General features: G+C 46.9%; 2 protein-coding genes and 1 pseudogene across 2 annotated transcripts; 2 read left to right on the forward strand and 1 right to left on the reverse strand.

The window, feature by feature from the left end:
* The first annotated feature begins 8129 nt into the window (after window positions 1-8129).
* Window positions 8130-9834, forward strand: LOC147965099 (uncharacterized). Its single transcript, XM_087530289.1, has 2 exons — window positions 8130-9480; window positions 9827-9834. The coding sequence occupies exons 1-2, from the start codon at window positions 8130-8132 to the stop codon at window positions 9832-9834; spliced, it is 1359 nt and encodes a 452-aa protein (XP_087386415.1).
* A 1920-nt stretch (window positions 9835-11754) lies between these two features.
* Window positions 11755-12618, forward strand: LOC147965100 (uncharacterized). Its single transcript, XM_087526676.1, has 2 exons — window positions 11755-12147; window positions 12232-12618. The coding sequence occupies exons 1-2, from the start codon at window positions 11755-11757 to the stop codon at window positions 12616-12618; spliced, it is 780 nt and encodes a 259-aa protein (XP_087382802.1).
* Window positions 12619-12981: 363 nt separating this feature from the next.
* Window positions 12982-22403, reverse strand: LOC147965101 (uncharacterized; annotated as a pseudogene).
* Window positions 22404-23234: the final 831 nt, after the last annotated feature.

Consider the following 23234-nt stretch of genomic DNA (forward strand, 5'->3'; position numbering starts at 1 on the left):
CGAGATATAACATCGAAGAAGTTGCAGAGACCAGTAAGCGTGTCACGGACATGCTTCTCCATTATCCCTCTAATGGCAACCGGGAGTATCTGCGTCATCATCACGTGACAGCCATGGGACTTCATCCCACTAAACCTTTTCTTCTGGGGGTCTAGAAATATGCTTATCTTCCCACAGTAACCGGAACTGACTTTGATTCCCATAAGGCACTTGATGAATTGATCGATCTCCTTCGCACTTAAGGTGAAGCAAGAAGGGGGGCAATAATTCTCCTCCTTCTTGTTGACTTTTCTTCCGCCCCTTTCCCCCTCCCCCGTCTCCGTCTCCTCCATCAACTTTTTACGATGGAGGTCTTCCTGATCTTCAAATCTTCCATGTCTTTCCTTTCCTTCGGCCCATCCTTGATCTTCTCCGACATGTTCATCAGTCTGCCAAGCAAGCTCTCGAGGACATTCTTCGTGATATGCATTGGATCAAGGCAATGAGGCATGTCATGATTGGGCTAGTACTCCAACTCCTAGAAAACAGACCTCGTTTTCCATACCTTCAACAGCGGCTCCGGTGCCTTTTTGATCTTTCCCGGTGTGGGCCACCGTTCCCAATTTCTCAACAGCTCGTCGATTTCAGCGCCGCTCGTCTTACGTGGAGGTCCCCAAAGCTCATCCAACCCATTGAATAGATCTCCACACTTTCTCCATGGGTCATCCTTCTCGAGCCATCTACGATGCCCCATGTACACGATTTTCCCGGACCCGCCATCTTTCGTTGACGTAAGCTGCTAAGACATTGTATCATCCATGCACCTCGTGCATCCGCGGCACACCTAGCCTGAGGTGTACCCGTAACTGAGATAGCCGTGCACCGTCATCATCAGCGCGACTCTCATATGGAAATATTCTCCTTTGCTGGAGTCCCATGTCCATGTCGGTGTTTTCCATAACGTGTCTAGCTCCTCTTGCAGAAGCCCCATATACAGGTTAATAATATTTCCCAGTTGTTTCGGCCCTTGAATCAGCATGCTCATGTGTATGTACTTTGTCTTCATGCACTTCCATGGGGGGAGGTTGTACATCCATACAAACACGGGCCATGTGCTGTGTTTGGTGTTCTGGTTTCCAAACAGATTCATGCCATCGGTACTCGCACCAAGCACAATGTTCCTTGGATCTTCTGCAGCAAATCCATATACGATGTTGAATGCTCTCCACTGGTTACCATCTATGAGGTGTCTCAGCCTCGGATCATCTCTATCATCGGTCTTCTTCCTCTCTGCGTGCCAGCATGAGCTTTGCTTCCTTAGGATCTACGAAACTGTTGTAGATGGGGAGTGATCGGAAAGTACCATACAACTTCCTGAGAAGCTTTCTTTCCTGCCATCTTGTATCGAGAAGCATTGCACACTGGACAGCTGGTTTTTTCCGCGTGCTCCCCCCGATTAATGATGCAATCGTTGAAGCATGCATGCTACCTAATGTGCGGCAAATCAAAAGGGAAAATGATTTTCTTGGCCTCCTCGACACTAGTAGGACACATGTTCCCCGCGGGAAGAACTTTATTACGTAGAAACTTCAAATGCTCATCGAGGCTTTTGGCTGTCCATTTGTTTTTGGCCTTCGTCTTTAGAGGTTCGAGTGTGAAACTCAAGCGGGTCACCTCGGGATCACAACCATCATACAATGGAGTCCTCGATTCTACTTCAAGTTGCGCCAGCTTGACCTCCTCTCTAGAAGCAGCTCTCTCGCTAGTCGTACTCTTGCGAAGAAGGTCTCGAACATGAGGATCCTGCATGACTGCACTTAGTAGCGTCAAAGACTGCGACGTGACCACCGCCTCTTCTCCGATGTCCGGACTCTTCTTCGCCATGTCCGGAATCTTCTCCGCCGCCGTCGTCATTTCCGGACTCTTCCCTACCGACATGTCCGGCGCCATCGTCTTCTTGTCGATCGGTCATCTCTTCGTCTAGCCCCATGTCGTTATTCCCTGCCATGTGGACGTCCTCATCACCATCTTCTTCTTCACTTATCCACTGAGTATAGCCATCCATGAAACCATTCATCAGCAGGTGCGCCTTCAAAGTGCCACGATCAAAAGGGTCCAAAAGGACTCCTTCCTTGCATCTTGCTATTGGGGAACGTAGTAATTTCAAAAAAAATCCTACGCATAGCAACGAGAGGGAAGAGTATCGTCCACGTACCCTCGTAGACCGTAAGCGGAAGCGTTATGAGAACGCGGTTGATGTAGTCGAACGTCTTCACGATCTGACCGATCCAAGTACCGAACGCACCACACCTCCGAGTTCAGCACACGTTCAGCTCGATGACGTCCCACGAACTCCGATCCAACAGAACTTCACAGGAGAGTTCCGTCAGCACGACGGCGTGTTGACGGTGATGATGTTGCTACCGACACAGGGCTTCGCCTAAGCACCGCTACGATATGATCGAGGTGGATTATGGTGGAGGGGGGCACCGCACACGGCTAAGGGATCAATGATCAACTTGTATGTCTAGAGGTGCCCCCTGCCCCCGTATATAAAGGAGCAAGGGGGGAGGCCGGCCGGCCCTCTATGGTGCGCCAGGAGAAGGAGTCCTCCTCCTAGTAGGAGTAGGACTCCCCTCTTTCCTACTCCTACTAGGAGGGGGAAAGGAAGGGGGAGAAGGAGAAGGAAAGGGGGGCCGCCCACCCCCCCTCTCCTAGTCCAATTCGGACCAGAGGGGGGGCGGCCTGCCCTAGGCCAGTCCTCTCTCTCTCTCCACTAAGGCCCATAAGGACCATTATTTCTCCACGGGGGGGGGGGGGGTGTTCCGGTAACCCTCCGGCACTCCGGTTTTCTCCGAAATAATCCAGAACACTTCCGGTGTCCAAATATAGTCGTCCAATATATCGATCTTTACGTCTCGACCATTTCGAGACTCCTCGTCATTTTCGTGATCATATCTGGGACTCCGAACTTCCTTCGGTACATCAAAATACAAAAACTCATAATACCGATCGTCACCGAACTTTAAGCGTGCGGACCCTATGAGTTCGAGAACTATGTAGACATGACCGAGACACGTCTCCAGTCAATAACCAATAGCGGAACCTAGATGTTCATATTGGCTCTCACATATTCTACGAAAATCTTTATCGGTCAAACTGCATAACAACATACGTTGTTCCCTTTGTCATTGGTATGTTACTTGCCCAAGATTCAATCGTCGGTATCTCAATACCTAGTTCAATCTCATTACCGGCAAGTCTCTTTACTCGTCTGTAATGCATCATCCCGCAACTAACTCATTAGTTACAATGCTTGCAAGGCTTTATAGTGATGTGCATTACCGAGTGGGCCCAGAGATACCTCTCCGACAATCTGAGTGACAAATCCTAATCTTGATCTATGTCAACTCAAAAAGTACCATCAGAGACACCTGTAGAGCACCTTTATAATCACCCAGTTACATTGTGATGTTTGATAGAACACAAAGTGTTCCTCCAGTAATTGGGAGTTACATAATCTCATAGTCATAGGAACATGTATAAGTCATGAAGAAAGCAATAGCAGTAAACTAAAACGATCAAATGCTAAGCTGACGAAATGGGTCAAGTCAATCACATCATTCTCCTAATGTAGTAATCTCGTTTATCAAATGACAACTCATGACTATGGTTAGGAAACATAACCATCTTTGATCAACGAGCTAGTCAAGTAAAGGCATACTAGTGACAATCTGTTTGTCTATGTATTCACACATGTATCATGTTTCCGGTTAATACAATTCTAGCATGAATAATAAACATTTATCATGATATAAGGAAATAAATAGTAACTTTATTATTGCCTCTAGGGCATATTTCCTTCACTTGCACACGGATATCTAATCCTAGTCCAATTATTCGCATACATGTCCATCACCGCGGAGTGCATGTACCGATCCACCTTTCACCCACTCACCTTGACCAACTGCATGGTATAACAAGCAAAAGGGTTATAAAATAAATAATGCATGCTTTAAAGTCATATATATATAATTTTGGCATGACCTTGCATAAAAATAGGACATATTGAGTTTGCTCGAAATTCACCGAAATGGAAATAAATCGACATTTCGGCAAAACATAAGCAACTCGAGGGCATGTCACTAGCACAAATCTCTCCATATATATATATATATATATATATATATCCCAAACACACATATTCTCATTCACACATATATTCCCATTCTTGAAATGAACAACTTTTTACTCACCCATATATATAGGGTGGATCTATTATGATAACAGCCCTTAAGAACTTATTCTGCTAACACTAATTCTTATTCTGCTAACACCCCCAACTAAACGACACCGACCTGACGCGCATCTGAATAGCAAAAAAAAAGAATCCACCCCATCGGCCCACCTCCCCCGATCCCCTCCACCTTCCTCCTCCCACGCGCCAGCCCCCGATCCCCTCCACCTTCCTCCTCGCACGGGCCAGTCCCCATCCACCAACCCAACACCGCGCCCCCAGGCCGGCCAACTACCACCGCCGATGCTCCACCCAACTGGCCCACCTTCGCCAGCGCGCCCCACCCTGCCCGACACTATCTTTGTGGACGGAGCGCCCCGCCCCGCGCCACACCGGCCAGATGGCCTCGACCTCCTCGTACCTTCACCACACGGGACGTCGCAGGCGCGCACCTTCCCGCTGCCTTCCCCGCTCCGAGCCGCCGGATCCAGGCCGCTGCCGGCCCGTATGACGCGCCACCGCCGGCCACCACCCAGCCCCACTGCCCCTTCGTCCCCATCAATCTCGGAGGATCCGTCCCCGTGCCGCTGTGCACTGCCCGGCGATGGATTGAGCCCCACCTCTGCAGTTCGGTGGCGCTTGTGGTGCTGCTCATCGACGAGACCCCGGCCCCGACCCCAACTAGGAGTTGCTCCTCGGCGCACGGGCCTCCCACCATCGAGCTTCTCCCCTGTCTAGCTTGCAGCGGCCCACGCAGGTGCAGTTCGTCCCTGCTTCCGATGTGGGATTTTTTGTTCAAAAGACCCCCTGCCGAACGCTATTGACAAAAAAGACTACCTACGGATAAAATTGTCAAAAAAGACCCCCTCTCTAGTGGCGGCAGGCGCGGCAGGTGACACGTGTCACCTGCCGCCACACCACGAGGCGACGGGCCCGGCCGCCACGGCAGTAGGCGGCCACGCGCGGTATAACGGATTCGGCACAGTGCGACGTAACGGGCGAGGCCAGGTGGACCACGCCGCCACTGACTGAGGCGGCCGCTGCTGCCCATGCCGCGCCCAGGCCCGGCCGCCACCGGGTGAGGCGGCAGCGCGCATGCGGCCCGACAGCCCCTGACGGCGCTGATTTCTATGACAGCGACCTGACGGCGCTAATTTCGACGGCCTGCTGCAGCGCATGATTTCTGCAGATGCTTTGTAAATTGAAATCTGATTCCCGCAGCCTGCCTGCGTGATTTCCGCTTCTTGCTGACACCCGAGAGCGGTGTAGTTGCTGCGTGTGATGAGACACCGCGATGCTGGAATCCGAGGCTGCGGTGGGTGAGTGTACCTCGTTCTGCCGACAATACAATGCTCCTCCTCTTTATATACGCACAACCGCGGCTGCGCATACACTCTCTCGAATATCTCTCGTTGCCTTCAGTGCCTCTCTGCTCTGTCTAAGTCTACAAGAATACACAGAAGGAAATACTTGGTAGCCACTTCCACTCGTGATTTTGGCCGATTTAGAGTTGGTTTTTGAAGATGGTGAAGTTGAAGAAAAGATAGATTAAGGTAAGATCTATCCATTTTTGTTGGTTTTGTTTGCATGCATGATGTTTTTGTTCTGTTTGATTAGTTCCTAAGTGTGTACTCTATGTTGTTTTAGGCATTATTTCAGCACTTGGAGAAGTCATTTTGAGTTTCTGGAGTAGGATTTGCCGTGCTAAGTGAAGTACGAAGGGGGAGATCAAGGTATGAGCTTTGCAATACATGGATTTTTTTGTGATGCACGGTGGTAATTAGTTAGTCATTTAGTGCTTAGAGGTTAGGAAAAAATTCAAACGACGGATACAACATTTAAACTATTTTTTTGATAAGAGTAGGTTGAAGATGTTGTATCAATGTTAGTTGCGTACATTTGTATTGACATGCGAGAAGCTCTTAATACAGTAATTAAGAAAAAAAATTATATGTTCATTGCATGTGGTATGCTATTTCATGTGGTATGTTTATTAATAAGTCTATGGTTAGGAAACCGTAGGTCTACTTTGTTATGTCACAATAATCTAAATTTTATATGTTAAGATTAGGTGGTAATGTACTTAATGATATATGTAATTAGGTAAAATAATTCATCTTAGTAGCAAACAAGGAGGAGATGACGTGATTGAAGAAATTGTGTTACCATCTTCGCTATCCCTTTTGAGATGATAACCACATACATGCAAGTGCTATTTTCATACTTTTGATAGCAGAAAGAAAAATCCGTGTTTAATATTGATGTTCATGTGATAATAGGTTGACTCCGTTCATATATTACTGGTGACGGATATTTATTCGAACTATTTGGACGCTTAATTGCATTTGCAAGCACATCCATATTGGACCTAAGGTATAAAATGACGCCGTAATTTTGTTAATATTTTTATATTGATGTACTGTCATGCCGCTGCAAATATTATTATTTGTAAATAAATGAATTTTATCGTATGATATGAAAAACATTATATCATGCCGGAAGAAATTAGATATTTTACTCATATGATATTAAAATGTTATTATCGTAATATTATGTTTAGTGGTTGTTTGGATAGCGAGTACTTACCCTCAGTTTTGTCATAACCTGCTGTAAGAAAATTATGTAGAAAACCATATTTTACTAATAGTCGTTTCTCCAGAAGCTATGTTTTTGCATGTTACGAGAACTATTTTAGGATATTTTTGGGGTAGTTAGAGAAAAGCAAACAGAGTTTAAGTTTGTTACGCTCGTAGACAAGTTTGAGAAAAATAGATCTTTAAATACCCGTTAACCAAACAACCCCTTAAAGTCTAAGCAAATGATTCTAAAAACAAACTGAATAATTATAACGAAAATACGGTTATTATTTTAGTCGTAAGATATGTAAATGTTGTCATCGTTACTAAATGTTCAGTTACTAATTATTTGAAATGTAAACATGTATGTTGGTTAGGTACTATGGAAAATTTAGTAGTGTACTATGGGAATGTCTTACGCGACGGTCCATTCGGGGTGGATGTGTCCTTGTGCGAGTCGACTACAGTTGTGGTGAGAGACATGGTCAACGTGGGTTACGCAGCTGTTAGAAGGTGCATCCGAGCGGTATTTGACCCAGTGATGCAGGAAAAAAATGACAATGGAGGCCTTCGTCGTTGACGGAGGAAATGATGGGACAGTTGCCCGTTGGGGTTTGCGGCCTGTCACAGGTGATCGGTCGTGGGGGTCATACATGAGGTTTGCAAGCAATCCCAATAACTCAATGTATGGTCAGCCGATGGTGTATGTGGAGTTCATTTCAGTCACTGATGTTGCCGGATGCAGTAGCAGGGGTGGTGAGGTCGAGTTGGCCATCACATCAGCCCCTAGCATCGGCCCATCGGAACCGACGGGCGGCCAGCCTGTGTATGACACAGGATATTGGTCGGCGGCCGTTGACATGAGCAAACACGTGGAGGGATTGCCGGAGGCGCTAGATGATGATGATCATTCTTCTGCGTCTTCGGAGTCAAGCGGAGAAGAAGATGTTCCTCCTCAGAGGGCGGTCGCGGCGGCACTGCAACCTGGGTTTTTACAGGATATGAGCATCACCAACGAATTTCACTCTGCTTCTGGCCTAGGAGCGGGAAGCCTGGAGGTTGGGCAAGTTTTCCCAGATAAGAAGTCTGCTTACCAGGCAATGGGTAGCTATGCAATCAGCATCCACCGCTAGCATAGAGTGAAGCAGTCTGATAAAGAAGAGTTGAAGGTCATATGCATCCACACCGTGAAAGGTTGCCACGGAAGAGTTCTCGCTAGACTGAAGCCTGGGGTATGTCAGTCATGGCATATCACAAAAATAGTGGAGCATACCTGTGAGCAAACTGGGACTCTTTCAGATCACTGCAATGTGACAGCAAAATTTGTGGCACAGACGATGGAAACAATTGTGCAGGGAAGTCTCAACATTAGTGTTAGGGCTCTGCAAAAAGATGCAGAGGATCTAATTGGATTCCCTGTTAGCTACAGCAAGGCTAGGCGTGCGAAGGAAAATATATTCAAGAACTTGTATGGTACCTATGAGGAGGCATATTCTTATGCCCCTAGAATGCTTCATCAAATAGCAAGTGCTAATAGGGGGACTCAAGTTTGGCGGAGAGAACGTCCAAACCCAATGAACCCAGGTGAGCTAATCCTGGACCGCTTATTCTGGGCATTCGCCCAGACTATACAAGCCTTCAGGCACTGCCGCCCGGTATTATCTGTTGATGGTACCTTTCTCACTAGAAAGTACAAGGGCACACTATTGGTGGCGATTGCAGCGGATGCAAATAATCAGCTTCTTCCTATTGCATATGCATTGGTCGAGAGCGAGAACAAAGATAGCTGGTTGTGGTTCCTGAGCTGCGTGAAGATTGGTGTCGTGAAAGAGCGTAAAGGTGTTTGCATCATTTCTGATCGCAACACTGGATTATTAAGCGCTCTTGAAATAATTAAGGCATCGGAAGAAGAGTGGGGCTGGCCCGATCTAGAGGGAAGGTGGTGCATGAGGCATTTGGCAGCAAACTTTTACTCCAAATTCAAAAACAAGGATTGGTTCAAGTTATTCAAGAGGATGTGCATGCAAAAAACTGAAGCCAAAATGAATGCGATATGGGCAGGTATCAATGGTGAGATCGACCGCGCGGCCTTGCCGCAGAGAGAAGACCAGAGGGGTCGTAGGACGGCCATAAATATGAGCCAGTGGATCAACGAGAATTGCCCTCATTTGGAGAAGTGGGCGCAGGCTCATGACACCGGGGCTCGGTATGGAATAATGACCAGCAACATGTCAGAGGTGTACAATGGTGTTCTTAAAGGGGTGCGAGCACTGCCTATCACAGCCCTAATTGAAGAAACTTGGAACCGGACCCTGTCATACTTTGCAGACAGGGTCACCGTCGCCAAAGCACAAGTTGAATTGAACAAGCCATGGTTCGAGAAGATGCAAAGACATCTGGACGAGAAAGCAAAGAAGTCCCAAAGTCATGGCTGCAGGAAAGTGGACGCACTTAGGAATAAGTGGGAGGTCAATGTGCGAGCCAAGTACGTTAAGGGTCACCACAGAGGATCAAAAAAGCAAGCTGTCACCCTTGGCTCAACCTCCTGTGAGTGCACTTGTAACAAGCCCAAACTTGAGGGCTACCCTTGCAGTCATGTGCTCCGGGCGGCTGCTGTTCAAAAAATCAGCGTCGAGCAATACATATCGCCGTACTTCAACATGTACAATCTGTACAACACTTGGAACGGTGAGTTCTGGGCTTGGGGCATTGATATGAACTACAAAATGTTGTGGCCAAATGGGCCGAAATGGGTTCCGAAGACCGACTTGATGAGAACCGCAAAGGGACGACGTCAGTCTAGGCGTCATTGCAATGACATGGACCATAGCCAGATGGGAGAACCAAGGCGATGCCGCGTTTTCAGGTGTCCTGGACATTCACGCAAAGACTGCCCGTATCGAGCCAACAACAACGCATGATGTTGATATATATGTACTCGCCATGTCTATTTATATTTCTACCCGTTATGTGTACTTATATTAAATTTAAATTGATTCTCTTTGTATTATTGTACTCCTGATGTTAACTTCAGATAATTAATGTAAATCGTATCTCTTTGTATTTTTTAAGTTAATTTTGATTTGCATTTGTATTTCTGTCTTCCTCATAATTTATATTTGTATGTTTGTGTGCAGGTTATGGGTGAAGTGCCAGTGCTTTTGCAGGGGCCCCATGACGCCGGCCACCGTTGCCACCTATTTCAGACTTCGAACCATAAAGAAAACATGGCCAATACACAATCAATTCCTTGCTCACCTTGACGCTTATGGACTACAAGGTTTTGCTAGGCTCACATCATGCAACGACCAAGTACGTTCGGACCCATCCCTTTTGACATCCCTCGTTGACCGGTGGAGACCTGAAACCCACACCTTTCACTTTCGTTTTGGGGAGCTTACACCTACACTAAAAGATGTTTCTATGATCACTGCTCTACCAATTAGAGGTGAGCCGGTAGTCTCTCCACGAGTGTCTCCATCTTGGGCATTAGATATAGCAGCCCGTTTTGGGATGGAAATGCCAGAATCACAACGTTCTGGTAACCCTCGGGGCATCCCACTCATCTGGCTTCGTGATAACTTTCTTAATTTTTCTAGCTTCGCCAATGAGGAGACAAGAAAAAGACATCTGTTTGCGTATTTGTTGTGGCTCCTCGGGAATCTATTTCCAAATTCACATGGGGACGTTATTGTCCCTGGTCTCATCTACATTGCAGAGAATATGGTAGATGAACCTTTACCCGAGCAGCCAAAATACAGCTTCGGTTCTGCCATGCTATCTCATACATACAGAGGCTTGTGTGATGCCACGCAAAAAACCTCTTTCGCACAAAAAACTCCATTACTTTGTGTCGCCTATGAGTTTCTACAGTTGTGGTCCTGGGAATACCTCCCTGTAGGACGACCTCGTATAGTACAACCCATATACCCATACGACTTTAGCGAGGGTGCTTGCGCAACTATGGCCACCAGGTGGACAAAGGCACGGAAACGTTGGTCTCCAGATATTGCGAAAAATTGTTACCCTATGTACCACCAGCAGTTTGAGATACTTGATGAGGCAGAAGTCACATGGAACCCGTGGACTCAGGACCAGCTAAAAATGGTCTTTGATGCTCGACACTTCACACCAGGCATGTTGACCGATAGTGCATTCTGGCTGACTCGCTGCAACTTATTGTTCCTGTGGTGTGTTGAGCCTTACAACCCAGAGCGTGTAATGAGACAGTTCGGTCTCTATCAAGAAATTCCACCACCTTTTCCCAGACGTATCGACGAGGAAACACATAAGTAAGATGTGACATCCCTAAATAGTTAGTGTCATTTTTAATTTACTAAACTAACACTTTGTTACATAATTTGCAGGCTAACCAATATGGGCAGGGGTTGGAGTTTATACGATTGGAGGGAAGAGAACATTGAATGGGTACACAAGTGGGAAAATGAAGCGCTAGCAGATATAGTGCATCAACTTAGGTATATTCTATGTACATTATTTTTTTACGATGATCATACGATGCGTGAAGATGCTTTGCTTTCATCACAATGGTTTATGTAATTATTTAATTTTGTAGACCGTACGATGGAAGTACAGATCAAGCGTGCAAGCAGTGGTACTGCATGGACACACGTGCTAGCCTGGCCAGTCAGCCAGCTAATATACCAACACATCTCACACAAGAGGAGCAGGCGCGGAGACATGTTGAGCTGCATGCAGCTTACTATCGTGACCAGATGGTAATCACTTGTAACTTTTTTAGGTCCATCATTTCATAATCATTTGAACTAAATAACATCCAAATATTGTTCAGCTTGAAAATGTCAACGAAGTAGGGCAGATGGCTACGGATAGCATGCCGGCCCAGGGCCATATCGCAAGACATTCCAGAAACTTTTGCAACAATTCGTGGCAAAGAAGTTCAGATGCGGTAGAGGCGACGACGTTGTCACTGGAGCATACATGCCGGTAGCGAGGTCAGCCAGACCGAGTGCAGCGCAGTCGTCCAGACCGAGCGAGGCGCGTACGAGCCATGAGCAATGGGGGGAGGGTCCGAGTACTAGAACGACATTGCCACGACATGACTCATCTCTGCCACTTCATCGCTCTTCTTCGATGCAGCTACGTCAGGGGCAGACATCTCAGGGGCATGGCACGGGCTTGGATTCGATGCCTGAGCAGTTCCTTTCCCCTAACCCATATGCGTACACAGGATATGATGCATACACCCAAGGTGAGGGATCTCAGCCATATCTCTCCACGCGAGGGATCCCCATGCCCGAGGAGACTCGTGTACCAGATTTAAACCAGCACCACGTACAATGGCCAGACAGTATAGGAGAGGGATATGCTCAGGTAGTCATGTTTACATTTCAATGCATTTACAATGATATCATATATTATCCTCTAACAGTTTGTTTAAAATGTTTCTATGTGCAGGACACACCTGATGTTAATTGGGGCGATGAGAACACCCAACGCGGCGTCAACATAGGCCTCCGGGGAGCATCACATGATCATGGCGTCAACACAGGCCTCCGGGGAACATCACATGATCTTGGCGACCCGGTTACATCATTAGTTATAGAGTTTTTTGGAGGGGACGTTATTGGCCCATCTTTTATCCCCATGGAGTCACAACCATACGCCTACAATTACGCTTCAGGTTCGCAACAAGGATTCGCGACTCCACCACCTACGCAGGACTCGCAGACACATGAAGCCGAATTGGAGTACGGCCGCGGTCTTCGTGTGACCCGGCCACCTAATCGCTTGTCGCCTTCCGGTCGTAAGGAAAGGCCAGGTGGTCGTCGTAAAGTAGGGTGATTCATCTATGCACGTGCGCGACCCATTGTACCGTTTAATTCAGATGTACTTGCATTATTAGTTTGTACTCTCTTATTGTAAGGCATTATGTTCTATCTTAATTTCATTTTATAGTTGTTGCACGATGTTCGATAATTAGTGGAGGGAAAGAAAATGCCACTACTTTATTCTAAAACTATATATTTTTTTCCATCACGACAAGGTACAACTGAAAATAAGATACAACACGACAAGGTACAACTGAAAATAAGATACATCATAGAATTTAAATAAAGCTACATTTAACTACTGAAATGAAGCTACATTAAACTGCAGAAATAAAGATACAAATGATTGCGAAATTTAAAATACTACCACAGGAATCTACTGAGTCCAACGTGGATATTTTCCTTTTCCATCGCCACCTTCTTCTGCTGCCTTGGCCTGACGAGCCCTTTCTTTCTTTCTCTGCCTCTCCGCCTCACGAGCCTCCTTTCACTGTCGTTCCTGCTCCTCCATGTGACGAGCCTCTTCCCTGTTTTTCTTTCCTAAATCCTGAAAAAACCGGTGTTGCTCCGCATAGTATTCTTTTAACTCTCTCTCTTGCTCTGCTTTCTCCTCAGCTTCCGCCTTCTCGCGTCGCTCTTCCGCATAGAAACTATTCCACGCACGGCGACTTCTTTCACGAATCTCAGTCACTGCCCAAGCCGGCATCTCCGTGTCAATCCAACGATAGTACATGCACAGAGGCGGAGGAGACTACAACGAAAAACCAGAATGTTATTAAAGAATCTATCAAAATACCAACAATATCTATTTGTGATGGTTAAAGCATACCGGAGGCTTGTCGTACTCAGAAATAGCTATGGGTGGATCTTCCTCATAATTGGCGCACATGAAAAACTTCATGCCCAACCAATCTGAAAAATCTGTAACCTCCTTCACCTTGCAAAGATCGCCACACCAACACCGCAGGACTGCCACCCCCGGAGGCAAACTTGCATTCTTCATTTTCCTCGGCCTAATGCTTTGATCCGAGCAAGGCAAACTCATACCGACTGAAAAAATGTGTTACACACTTTGTGCACTACCGATTTCGAGGATGGCTGGACGAGAGCCTCGGTGTCTCCTTTTATAAGCTCAGACGATAAATGATGGCGAGAAAATTAAGCGGGGATATTTACGATCCCTGTAGTGTCGGCACAATAGCTTCCCGTAGGATTCCCAGTGCCATCGCATCCGATGAGGCAAAAGAAGCAAAGGCAGGATTGGTTCCCGGGCGAAAGAACCAAAAGCGTCCATATTCCCGCGCGTCGGAGTCACATCCGTCACTGTCGCGCCTCGGAATCAGCGCCGTCTACGCACTGTCGCACGTGCAGCAGCACAGGACAGGCCGCCTCGGCAGGTGGCGGCGTGGCCCACCTGCTGGGCCCACGCGCAGCAGGCCTTGTCGGCCAGGTGGCGACAGCGGCAGCGGCGGCCGCCTCACCCGGTGGCGGCCGGGCCCACCTGGCGCGGCCCGTTCCGTCGCGGCACGCTGGCCTGTGCTGCCACCATTCTGCCACGCGCGGCCGCCTCCTGCAGTGGCGGCGGGGCCAGCCGCCTCATGGCGTGGCGGCAGGTGACACGTGTCGCCTGACGCGCCTGCCGCCACTTGTGAGGGGGTCTCTTTTGTCAATTTCGTCCGCAGGGGGTCTCTTTTGTCAATTCCAGTGGGCAGAGGGTCTCTTTCGACAAAATTTCCCGATGTGGTTAGGTCACCCTGGTACTGCAGTGTGGTTCCCTCGCGCGTGCAATTCGTCGGTGGGTTTCTCCACCTTGATGCCGATCCAGGGCAGGTGCAGGTGGTTCCCCTCTCTCTGTACTCCCTCTTCCTTGTTCAATGGCGGATCCTAGGTTCTCCCCACTGACGAACAGGAGAGAAAAGTGAGCACAACGAGGATGGTTTTGCCGTTCACTTTGGGTTTTTTTTTGCGGCTGAAATCTTCAGTGCACGATGAGGGGGTGACGCACTTGCTTTTTGGCTGTCGACGGAGACCATCGGTCAAATTCGCCTCCTCCCCGCCTTCTACTGCTGCTCTGAGTGCGCATGCAGATCCTGTAGCGCTCCAGCCCGCCATGCACAGCTCGGGCGCACGCATGAGTGATTCGGTGCTAGTGCACTCGCAGTCTTTTTTGTGTGCAGCTGCAGTCCGTTTCGACTCCGCGTGCAGTGAAGTTCGGGCGAGCCGTGATGGCAGAAAAAGGAAGGAAATTAAGTGGGTCAGTTCACTTCTTTGGAAAAAGGAACAGAATTAAAACCCCACTTGCCGACGAGACAACAATCCGCAAGCATCGTACGCATGCAGTTCTTTTTGTATACGCTTGCAATGCGGTGTGTGTATGTGTGCAGTACACCCCCATCGCTCATTTTGTGTGGCAGCTCATTACCCCTTTGTATGAAGTGTGTCGTCTGTCTCAAAATTCAGTCGACTACATTAACATTTGCAGTGCGTTTTGTCCTCGGATGTGGTTCACTTTTGAGAGTGATGATGTTCACTTGCACAAAGCGTGGAAGTGTGAAAAAAATTAGCGAAACAAAAAATAGTAATGCTGTTCACTTCCATGTATGTCGAGATTCATTTGCACTCGTCGTTGCGGTCTACTCTCGTCCATAATTTTTTTCTAAAGGAAACAAAAACTTGTTCGAGAAAATTTACGTCCAACAAAAAAATCATGAAGTTCGCTTGACTGTCTGATGCAGTGTGGTTTTCCATCTGAAGTAGTGCGTTCTTTTGTGGTTCATAAAAAATGTCAATAAAAACTTACAAAAGCTCATCTGAGAAAATTTACACCCGACAAGAAAATCATGAAGTTCGCTTGACTCTCTCATGCAGTGCGGTTTTCCGTCCGAAGCAGTGTGTTCTTCTGTATTTCATAAAAAATGATAACAAAAATTCACAAAAAGCTCATCTGAGAAAATTTACGCCCGACAAGACAAATCATGAAGTTCGCTTGACTGTCTGATGCAGTGCGGCTTTCCGTCCGAAGCAGTGCATTCTTTGTTGTCCATAAAAAAATGACAACAAAAACTCACAAAAAAGCTCATCTGAGAAAATTTATGCCCGATAAGACAAATCATGAAGTTTGCTTGACTGTTTGATGCAGTGCGATTTTCTGTCCGAAGCACTGCGTTCTTCTATCTGATGTAGTTTAGTGATTTTCTTGTGTTTCCCTTGTGTTTACCCTCCTTTTTCCCTCGCGTTCTTCACGTTCTTCGCAGGATTCCGCTCATTTCGTGAAAGATCGGGCGATTAGGGTTATACCCTACATCATCTTGGTAACAAGAGCCATGTTGATCACGATTTCGGAGCCTCCCCTCATTGTTTTCTAGCCCAATTTTGTTGTGTTCTTCCCCAATTTCGAAAATCCCCACCAAAAATAGGCCCAATTTTTTTGTGATTTGTTAGTGTGTTCAGATTTTGTTGGTTTGGATCCGTGGATTTGCTTTATTTTGAGTGGATCTAGCTTTTCCCCACTTTCCCCACCCTTTCCATCCACAAAATCCTCCGGATTTGACCATTTTCGTCATCCCCATCATGAACACGTGAAGTTCATCCCGTGCCCGAAATTCGCCCAGGCACCGGACATCTGACCCAGCCCGAACGTCCGACGACCGGACGACCGGCCCAGCTCAGACGTCCGAACGACCCTGACAAAACTGAATTTTTTCAGTGTAGTCACCACCACCGACCCACATTTCCGCATACGCATTCCTACCATGTTACACCCACAATGCGGCTATATCTCCCACGTGTCGGGGCACGGCTTAGAGGCATAGCCGCATGGTACGTTTGTCTTAAGAGGGGTTATCTTCACACAATCCCATGTACTGAATAAGAAAGGGATAAAGAGTTGGCTTACAATCGCCACTTCAAACAAATACAAGTTAAACATACATCATCCAGAATACAATCAATGTCCGACTACGGAACCAAAATAAGGAAGACAACCCCAAATGCAAGATCCCCGATCGTCCCAACTGGGCTCCACTACTGATCAACCGGAAAATACACAACACAACGAACAAGATCTTTATCGAGGTCCCACTTGAGCTCGGTTGCGTCACCTGCACTTGCATCATCGACAGCTGCATCTGTTTGGAAGTATCTGTGAGTCACGAGGACTTAGCAATCTCAAACCCGCGAGATCAAGACTATTTAAGCTTATGGGTAGGAAATGGTAGTGAGGTGGAGCTGCAGCAAGCACTAAGCATATATGGTGGCTAACTTACGCAAATAAGAGCGAGAAGAGAAGCAAGGCAATGGTCGTGAAGCTAGAAGTGATCAAGAAGTGATCCTGAAACTACTTTCGTTCAAGCATAACACAAGAACCGTGTTCACTTCCCGGACTCCGCCGGAAAGAGACCATCACGGCTACACACGCGGTTGATGCATTTTTAATTAAGTTAAGTGTCAAGTTCTCTACAACCGGATATTAACAAATTCCCATCTGCCATATAACCGCGGGCACGGCTCTCGGAAGTTTTTACCCTGCAGGGGTGTCCCAACTTAGCCCATCACAAGCTCTCACGGTCAACGAAGGATAGTCCTTCTCCCAAGAAGACCCGATCAGTCTTGGAATCCCGGTTACAAGACATTTCGACAATGGTAAAACAAGACCAGCAAGACCGCCTGAATGTGCCGACAAATCCCGATAGGAGCTGCACATATCTCGTTCTCAGGGCACACCGGATGGGCAAGACGTCGGGTTGGCATAGACCCTGGTTGCCCAGGGGGCGCCGGACATCGCCCAGTTTGGACCAACACTTAGAGAAGCACTGGCCCGGGGGGGTTAAAATAAAGATGACCCTCGGGCTCGCGAAAACCCAAGGGAAAGTTATAGGTTGTTAGGCAAATGTAAAACCAAGGTTGGGCCTTGCTGGAGGAGTTTTATTCAAAGCAAACTGTCAAGTGGTTCCCATAACACCCAACCGTGTAAGGAACGCAAAATCATGGAACATAACACCGGTGTGGCGGAAACTAGGGCGGCAAGAATGGAACAAAACACCACGCATAAGGCCGATCCTTCCACCCTTTACCAAGTATATAGATGCATTAATAAAACAATAGATATTGTGATATTCCATCATATCCATGTTCCAAACATGGAACAAACTTCATCTTCACCTGCAACTAACAACGCTATAAGAGGGGCTGAGCAAAAGCGGTAACATAGCCAAACAACGGTTTGCTAGGATGGTGGGTTAGAGGCTTGACATGGCAATATGGGAGGCATGATAAACAAGTGGTAGGTAGCGCGACATAGTGATAGAGAGAACAACTAGAAAGCAAAGATAGAAGTGGTTTCGAGGGTATGGTCATCTTGCCTGAGATCCCGCAAGGAAGAAGAACGAGTCCATAAAGAAGACAAACGGACGTAGTCGAACGAATCCTCACAAACGTGACATTATCGGAACTAACCCGAAGAAGCCACACCAGAAACAACAAACAACATAGTAAACAACCATCTCATAAACATGGCATGATGCACAACCAAGTATGATGCATGTCCAGTTTAATGAAACATGGCATGGCAAAAGTGCAACAAACAAAACTACAAATTAAGTGGAGCTCAATATACAATGAGTTGCATATTGACGAAACACCACATTTGATTATTTAGTTCTCTCCCATTTATGTACCCAACAATATTAAATGTTGTTAAACATGGCAAGAGGTGAAGCATAATAAAACTACATATCTAGACAAGTTTAAATGAGGCCACATATAACAAGCAACAAGTCCAGAAAAATCCTCATGTGCATATTTTAAAGTTGGTACTGTTCTGCCCTATACACAATTTTAGAGTTGTTAAACATGCAAAGTAATGCCACCATGTTAAACTAGGCATTTTTCTACCCCATTTACATATAAAGTTTATTTAAAATGGAGCTTCAGTTATTTAGTTATTAATTAAATCATTTTAGCATGTTATTAGAGCAAATTTAATCAAACATCATTTTATACATTTCAAACATGCATGAAAGTTGGATATTACGAATCTAGATGCAATTCTAAGCATTTTTCATATTTGAAGTTTTTACATGTGATGCTCAGTTTGTGAGTTAGGATATGCATGAACATGAAGGTCTTTTCTACAAAACTGTGTCCTCTGGATAAATAGACAGAATCGCTGAACTGGAAAAAAACATGGTGGGCTGAATCTGGAGCAGGTTGGCCAATAGATGAAAAAAATCAAAGGAGGTGCTGGGGGCTTCACCATGGGCTTCGGCCCAGTCAGAGGAGGCGGCTGGGCTCTGGAGGCGATCGAGGCCTCCTGGTCCACGCGAGCACGGCATCGTCCTCGCTCAATGCAGAATGAGCAGAGGCCACGATAGCGGCGATGCAGGGAGAGACGACGGTGAACTTGGCACGCGAGGCGAGGGACTTGGCGGTGGCGGCTTGCTCGGGTGATGACGACGACAGGTCCGGCAGAGCTGGGGCCTCGAATCGGGGCCGCGGTCAACGCGTGGCTGCACCGAGCGAGCTGTTGTTGCTCGAAGGCTCATGGCGATGCGGAAAACGGCACCGAGGAGGCGAGGTGATGTCGGGCGAGCTCCTGCTCGTTGTAGAGGGGAAGCAGAGGCCGACAATGATGGACTTGGCGAAGGCAGCGGCGGGAGGGCTCCATGGACGCCATGGCTGGGCGCTGCAGTCACCGACGCGAATGACAGATGCACGGCGGCGCTGGTGTTTGACGGCGACAGACGCCAGGCGCATGCGGTGCAGAAAATCCCACGCGGTCGAAGGAAGGGGGAAGGAGTGAGACTTGGCGCTAGCCTCGTCCTCACGTGCTTGCATGAAAGGACCAGGGGACGGCGATGGACTTGGCGGTCTCCGGTGGGGCGGCGTGGTGATCTTGAACGGCATGGGGAGACTCAAAGCAGAGGCGGGGCTAGCAGGTGATGGGGATGGATGGAACCGGCGTTCCCCGGCGACAGCGACGGCGCAACAACAGATCGGGGTGGCGGCGATGTTCCTTCATGGTCACCGATGACGGTGCGATGCGAGGTGAGGAAAAGGGCGGCCCTGCTGCCCCGGTGCTGGAGGCGGAGGAGCTTGGGCCAGCTGTACCTCGGGCACGAGCGTTCCCGCTCGGGGGGAGCTCCTGTGGTCAAAGGCGAAGACGGCTGCGACGACGAAGGACGACACGGTGGCGGCTCGGGGCTCTGGTAGCACGCGGGCAGAGGCACCTACGGGTGCTCGAGGTGGATGGGTGGATCGAGGGGAAGGATCGGGATGGTGGGGAGAGATCGAGAGGATATAGAGGAGTGCGCCGGTTGCGTAGGTTCGACGGTGATTGGCCGGTGACTGAAATCGAGGAGAGGTGGGTGGACCGGGAGGGATCCCGATGAAGATGCTGAGTGGGTGGCGGCGCGGCTAGGGGTGGATGGGACAACCATCCTAGATTCTAGGGTTAGGTTGATTTGGTAGGTGGTGGTCTTATATATATATATATATATATATATATATATATATATATAGCAAGAGGATTTTGATAGGGGCATTTGGTCCCTCCGATTTTAACCGGACGACCCCGGATAAATAGACTAGGGCATCCAAACAAAGAAACGAAGACATTTTAGGGATGTTTGGGGATGATCCGGACCCAATGGTCACGAATGAGCGGTTCGGGTTCGGGATAGCTTTCGGACGCGCGAGGGGTTAGACGAAAGGCCAAAGATAAAGGGGGGGTTAGGAGCGGTTTTCGAAGCCTCTGATCGCGACCGATGGATCCGATCGAGAGGGCAGATAGGTAGGCCTAGGTGGGCTGGTTGTGACTATGTAGAAGGCCGAGGGCTGCGGGAGATAAGAGAGAGAGAGACTCGGCACCAGTTTCGGAGACTGAAACGTCTGACGTTTGACCGGCTATATTGCCGCTATAGTTTAACGGTTGGGCTATCAAACGGACTCTAAATGCGATGAGACATGGCAGGCGGTCTACTGACAACATAACAACACCGCATGCCAAATTTCAACCCATTCCTAGAACATTTTTCCGGGCACTTATAAAATACTATTTTGGACATGCCACGGGCGCGTGCAAGTGTGTCTGGGCTCAGAACGGACAACGGACGGAAAGGGGGGAACTTGGACGGATGCCAGTTTTTAAAAACATGATGATGCAATGCACATGATGACATGGCAAGATGCATCACACAAGCGAATGACATGGCAACAACGCGCATGTCTGGAAGACATCTGGCGCATCGGTCTCGGGGCGTTACAACACTCCACCACTACAAGAGGATCTCATCCCGAGATCTAGGATGGCACCGGAGAGAAGAAGAAAAGGAAGAGGAGAGGTAAACTAAGTTGCTTCTTGGACAAACGAGTGAAACCAATGAACCTTGAGAGGTTAAACAATTGGAAAGAAGAATACAACGGAGATGGACGAAGTTGAAAACACTCCATTAGAAAAAAGGAACAAGGAACATTACTAGAACCTTGTAGGCTGAAAGACATAAGAAAAGGGTTGCAATGGACAAGAAGTAAATGCAAGCAAACTGGTAGAAACGAGATGTACCAGGAATGATAAAGACCAATTACGAAAACACTCCGGTTGGAAATGGAAGGTAAAGAATATGAACTTGACCAGACGAGAGGAGACTTGATAATATCGACAACACCCTGCCTCCGGAACTAAAGAATACAAGTTGGATCATTGGAAATGAAAGATTTGAGAAGAAAAAGACAATTTCTGTCACAAATGAGCTTGGAAAACACCCTTCCAAGAAGGTTATAACAGGGTTGTTGGAGAACCAACAACGAAACGAATAAGCTTGTTGTGGGCTTATGGAAAGCTTCTCAAAACTATGAGGTGGCGAACGACCACTAAAGGAAGCCATTAATTTGAGTGAGAGCACCAAGGCGATGAAAAACTTCTTTCACCAAGAGGATAGGAGAAAACTTGGATCATTGATAAGCACCGTAATAGCAACATTCCTTAGGGAAGGCTTTAGGTGAAACATGACAAAAGATAACTCCAACGAAGAGATTGGTGGATTTTAAAATACCTCATTCTTGATAACTTGTGAATCATGAAACACGAAGGGAAATTATCAACAATGACATAACACCACCTCAAAAGATAAGAAATAAAGAATTGCACTTCAGAATGCAAGATGAAGAATGCTTGAACTCCTCAAAAACAAGACATGTGTTGAACACCATGTTTATTTGAGAGTATAGCTTGGCGGATCTTAACTTCGAGAGAAATCTTGAGGACAATTGAAAAATCAAAGGAATCCTTGATGAACCATGATGTAAAGCCTCCATGAAGAACTCCGGTAATAAAAGAATGATCAAAAAGAAGTGAAGAATGAAAAGAATAAGATTGAAGCCTTTCAATGATTAGATGGAGCTTTGAAATGATATAATTGAAAGAGCTTGGAACTCCAGGAAAGAAAAGATGAAGCATCTCAAACCGAGAAATGTGACATGATGAACAACTCTGGAAAGAAGAAACTAGATCACTTGGATGAAACAATAATAAGAATTACGTTATGCGCATCCTTCATCAATTAAATTGATGACAAGCAACGGATTTGGCATACTACTTATTCTTGTTGAAAAGATTAAGAGAGATATAGCGCAAACTTGGGAAGGTCTTCAATGAACCACCGGTAGGATTTGGAAACAACGAATGAATTGATACGATAACAACGGAAGAGGAATGTTGAACGAACCAACGTAAGAATTGAAAACGAATGAAGAAAAATGAATGAATCACCCAGAAGAATTAGAAAATGAACGAAGATACATGAGAGAATTTATATACAAGAGAACGAAGAGATCCCGAGCTGATTAGAGGATACTTGAATGATGCACCGGTAAGATTTGGAGAATGAGAGCTGAAAGCTGAGAACGAGTAATGTTGAAAAGATGACCTATGAAGAATCGAACTGAAAAGACTCCTGAATTGCTTCGGATGGGTGAAAAGAATTCTCACACTTGAAAACAATTATGAGAGGATGGCATCAATCTAGCCCCATGAATCTTGAAGAGAATGGAGAAAGATTTAGAGGAAACACTTCTTCGGTCTTCACCAACCCGAGTATGACGACGAGAAACACTACCATGAATTGTTGAGACACTCCGGCATAAAAATTAGAAAGGTTGAACCAATGATGAAAAGAATTTGAAAGATCTTGGAGAAAGACATATGACTGATGATAATTCATTCTTACGTCAAACTTGGAAAAGAATTTGAGAGTAAATCCGGGAAAATAAGACGAGTCAGGTAAGATCCTGGGAAAAGACTTGTGGGTTAGGGCTCACTCAAAAGAAACACCATTGAAAAGATTGCTTGAAAAGAGAGATGGCACAGGTTGAATTAAATGGCTTGAATGATATAACATCCCCGGAAGAGCTTGAACGAATGCAGAGTGGAAACACGAATCTTTTGAGCTATCTTCGACACTTCGAATATGAATAGAGAGATGAACGATTAAGAGGTGCACCGGCATGATAAAACATTTGAAAGGAGAAAAGGATATGGCCAACACCGAAATATTGCATTGAATCCACCGGAGAAGATAAGAGAACAAAGAATGATAAACTCGAGGCTCCGTTAGTATCTTCCTGTGAATCACC

The sequence above is a fragment of the Triticum urartu genome, chromosome 6A (assembly GCF_056163025.1).
Source record: "Triticum urartu cultivar PI428250 chromosome 6A, HENAU_Tu73, whole genome shotgun sequence".
Classification (NCBI taxonomy): domain Eukaryota; kingdom Viridiplantae; phylum Streptophyta; class Magnoliopsida; order Poales; family Poaceae; genus Triticum; species Triticum urartu.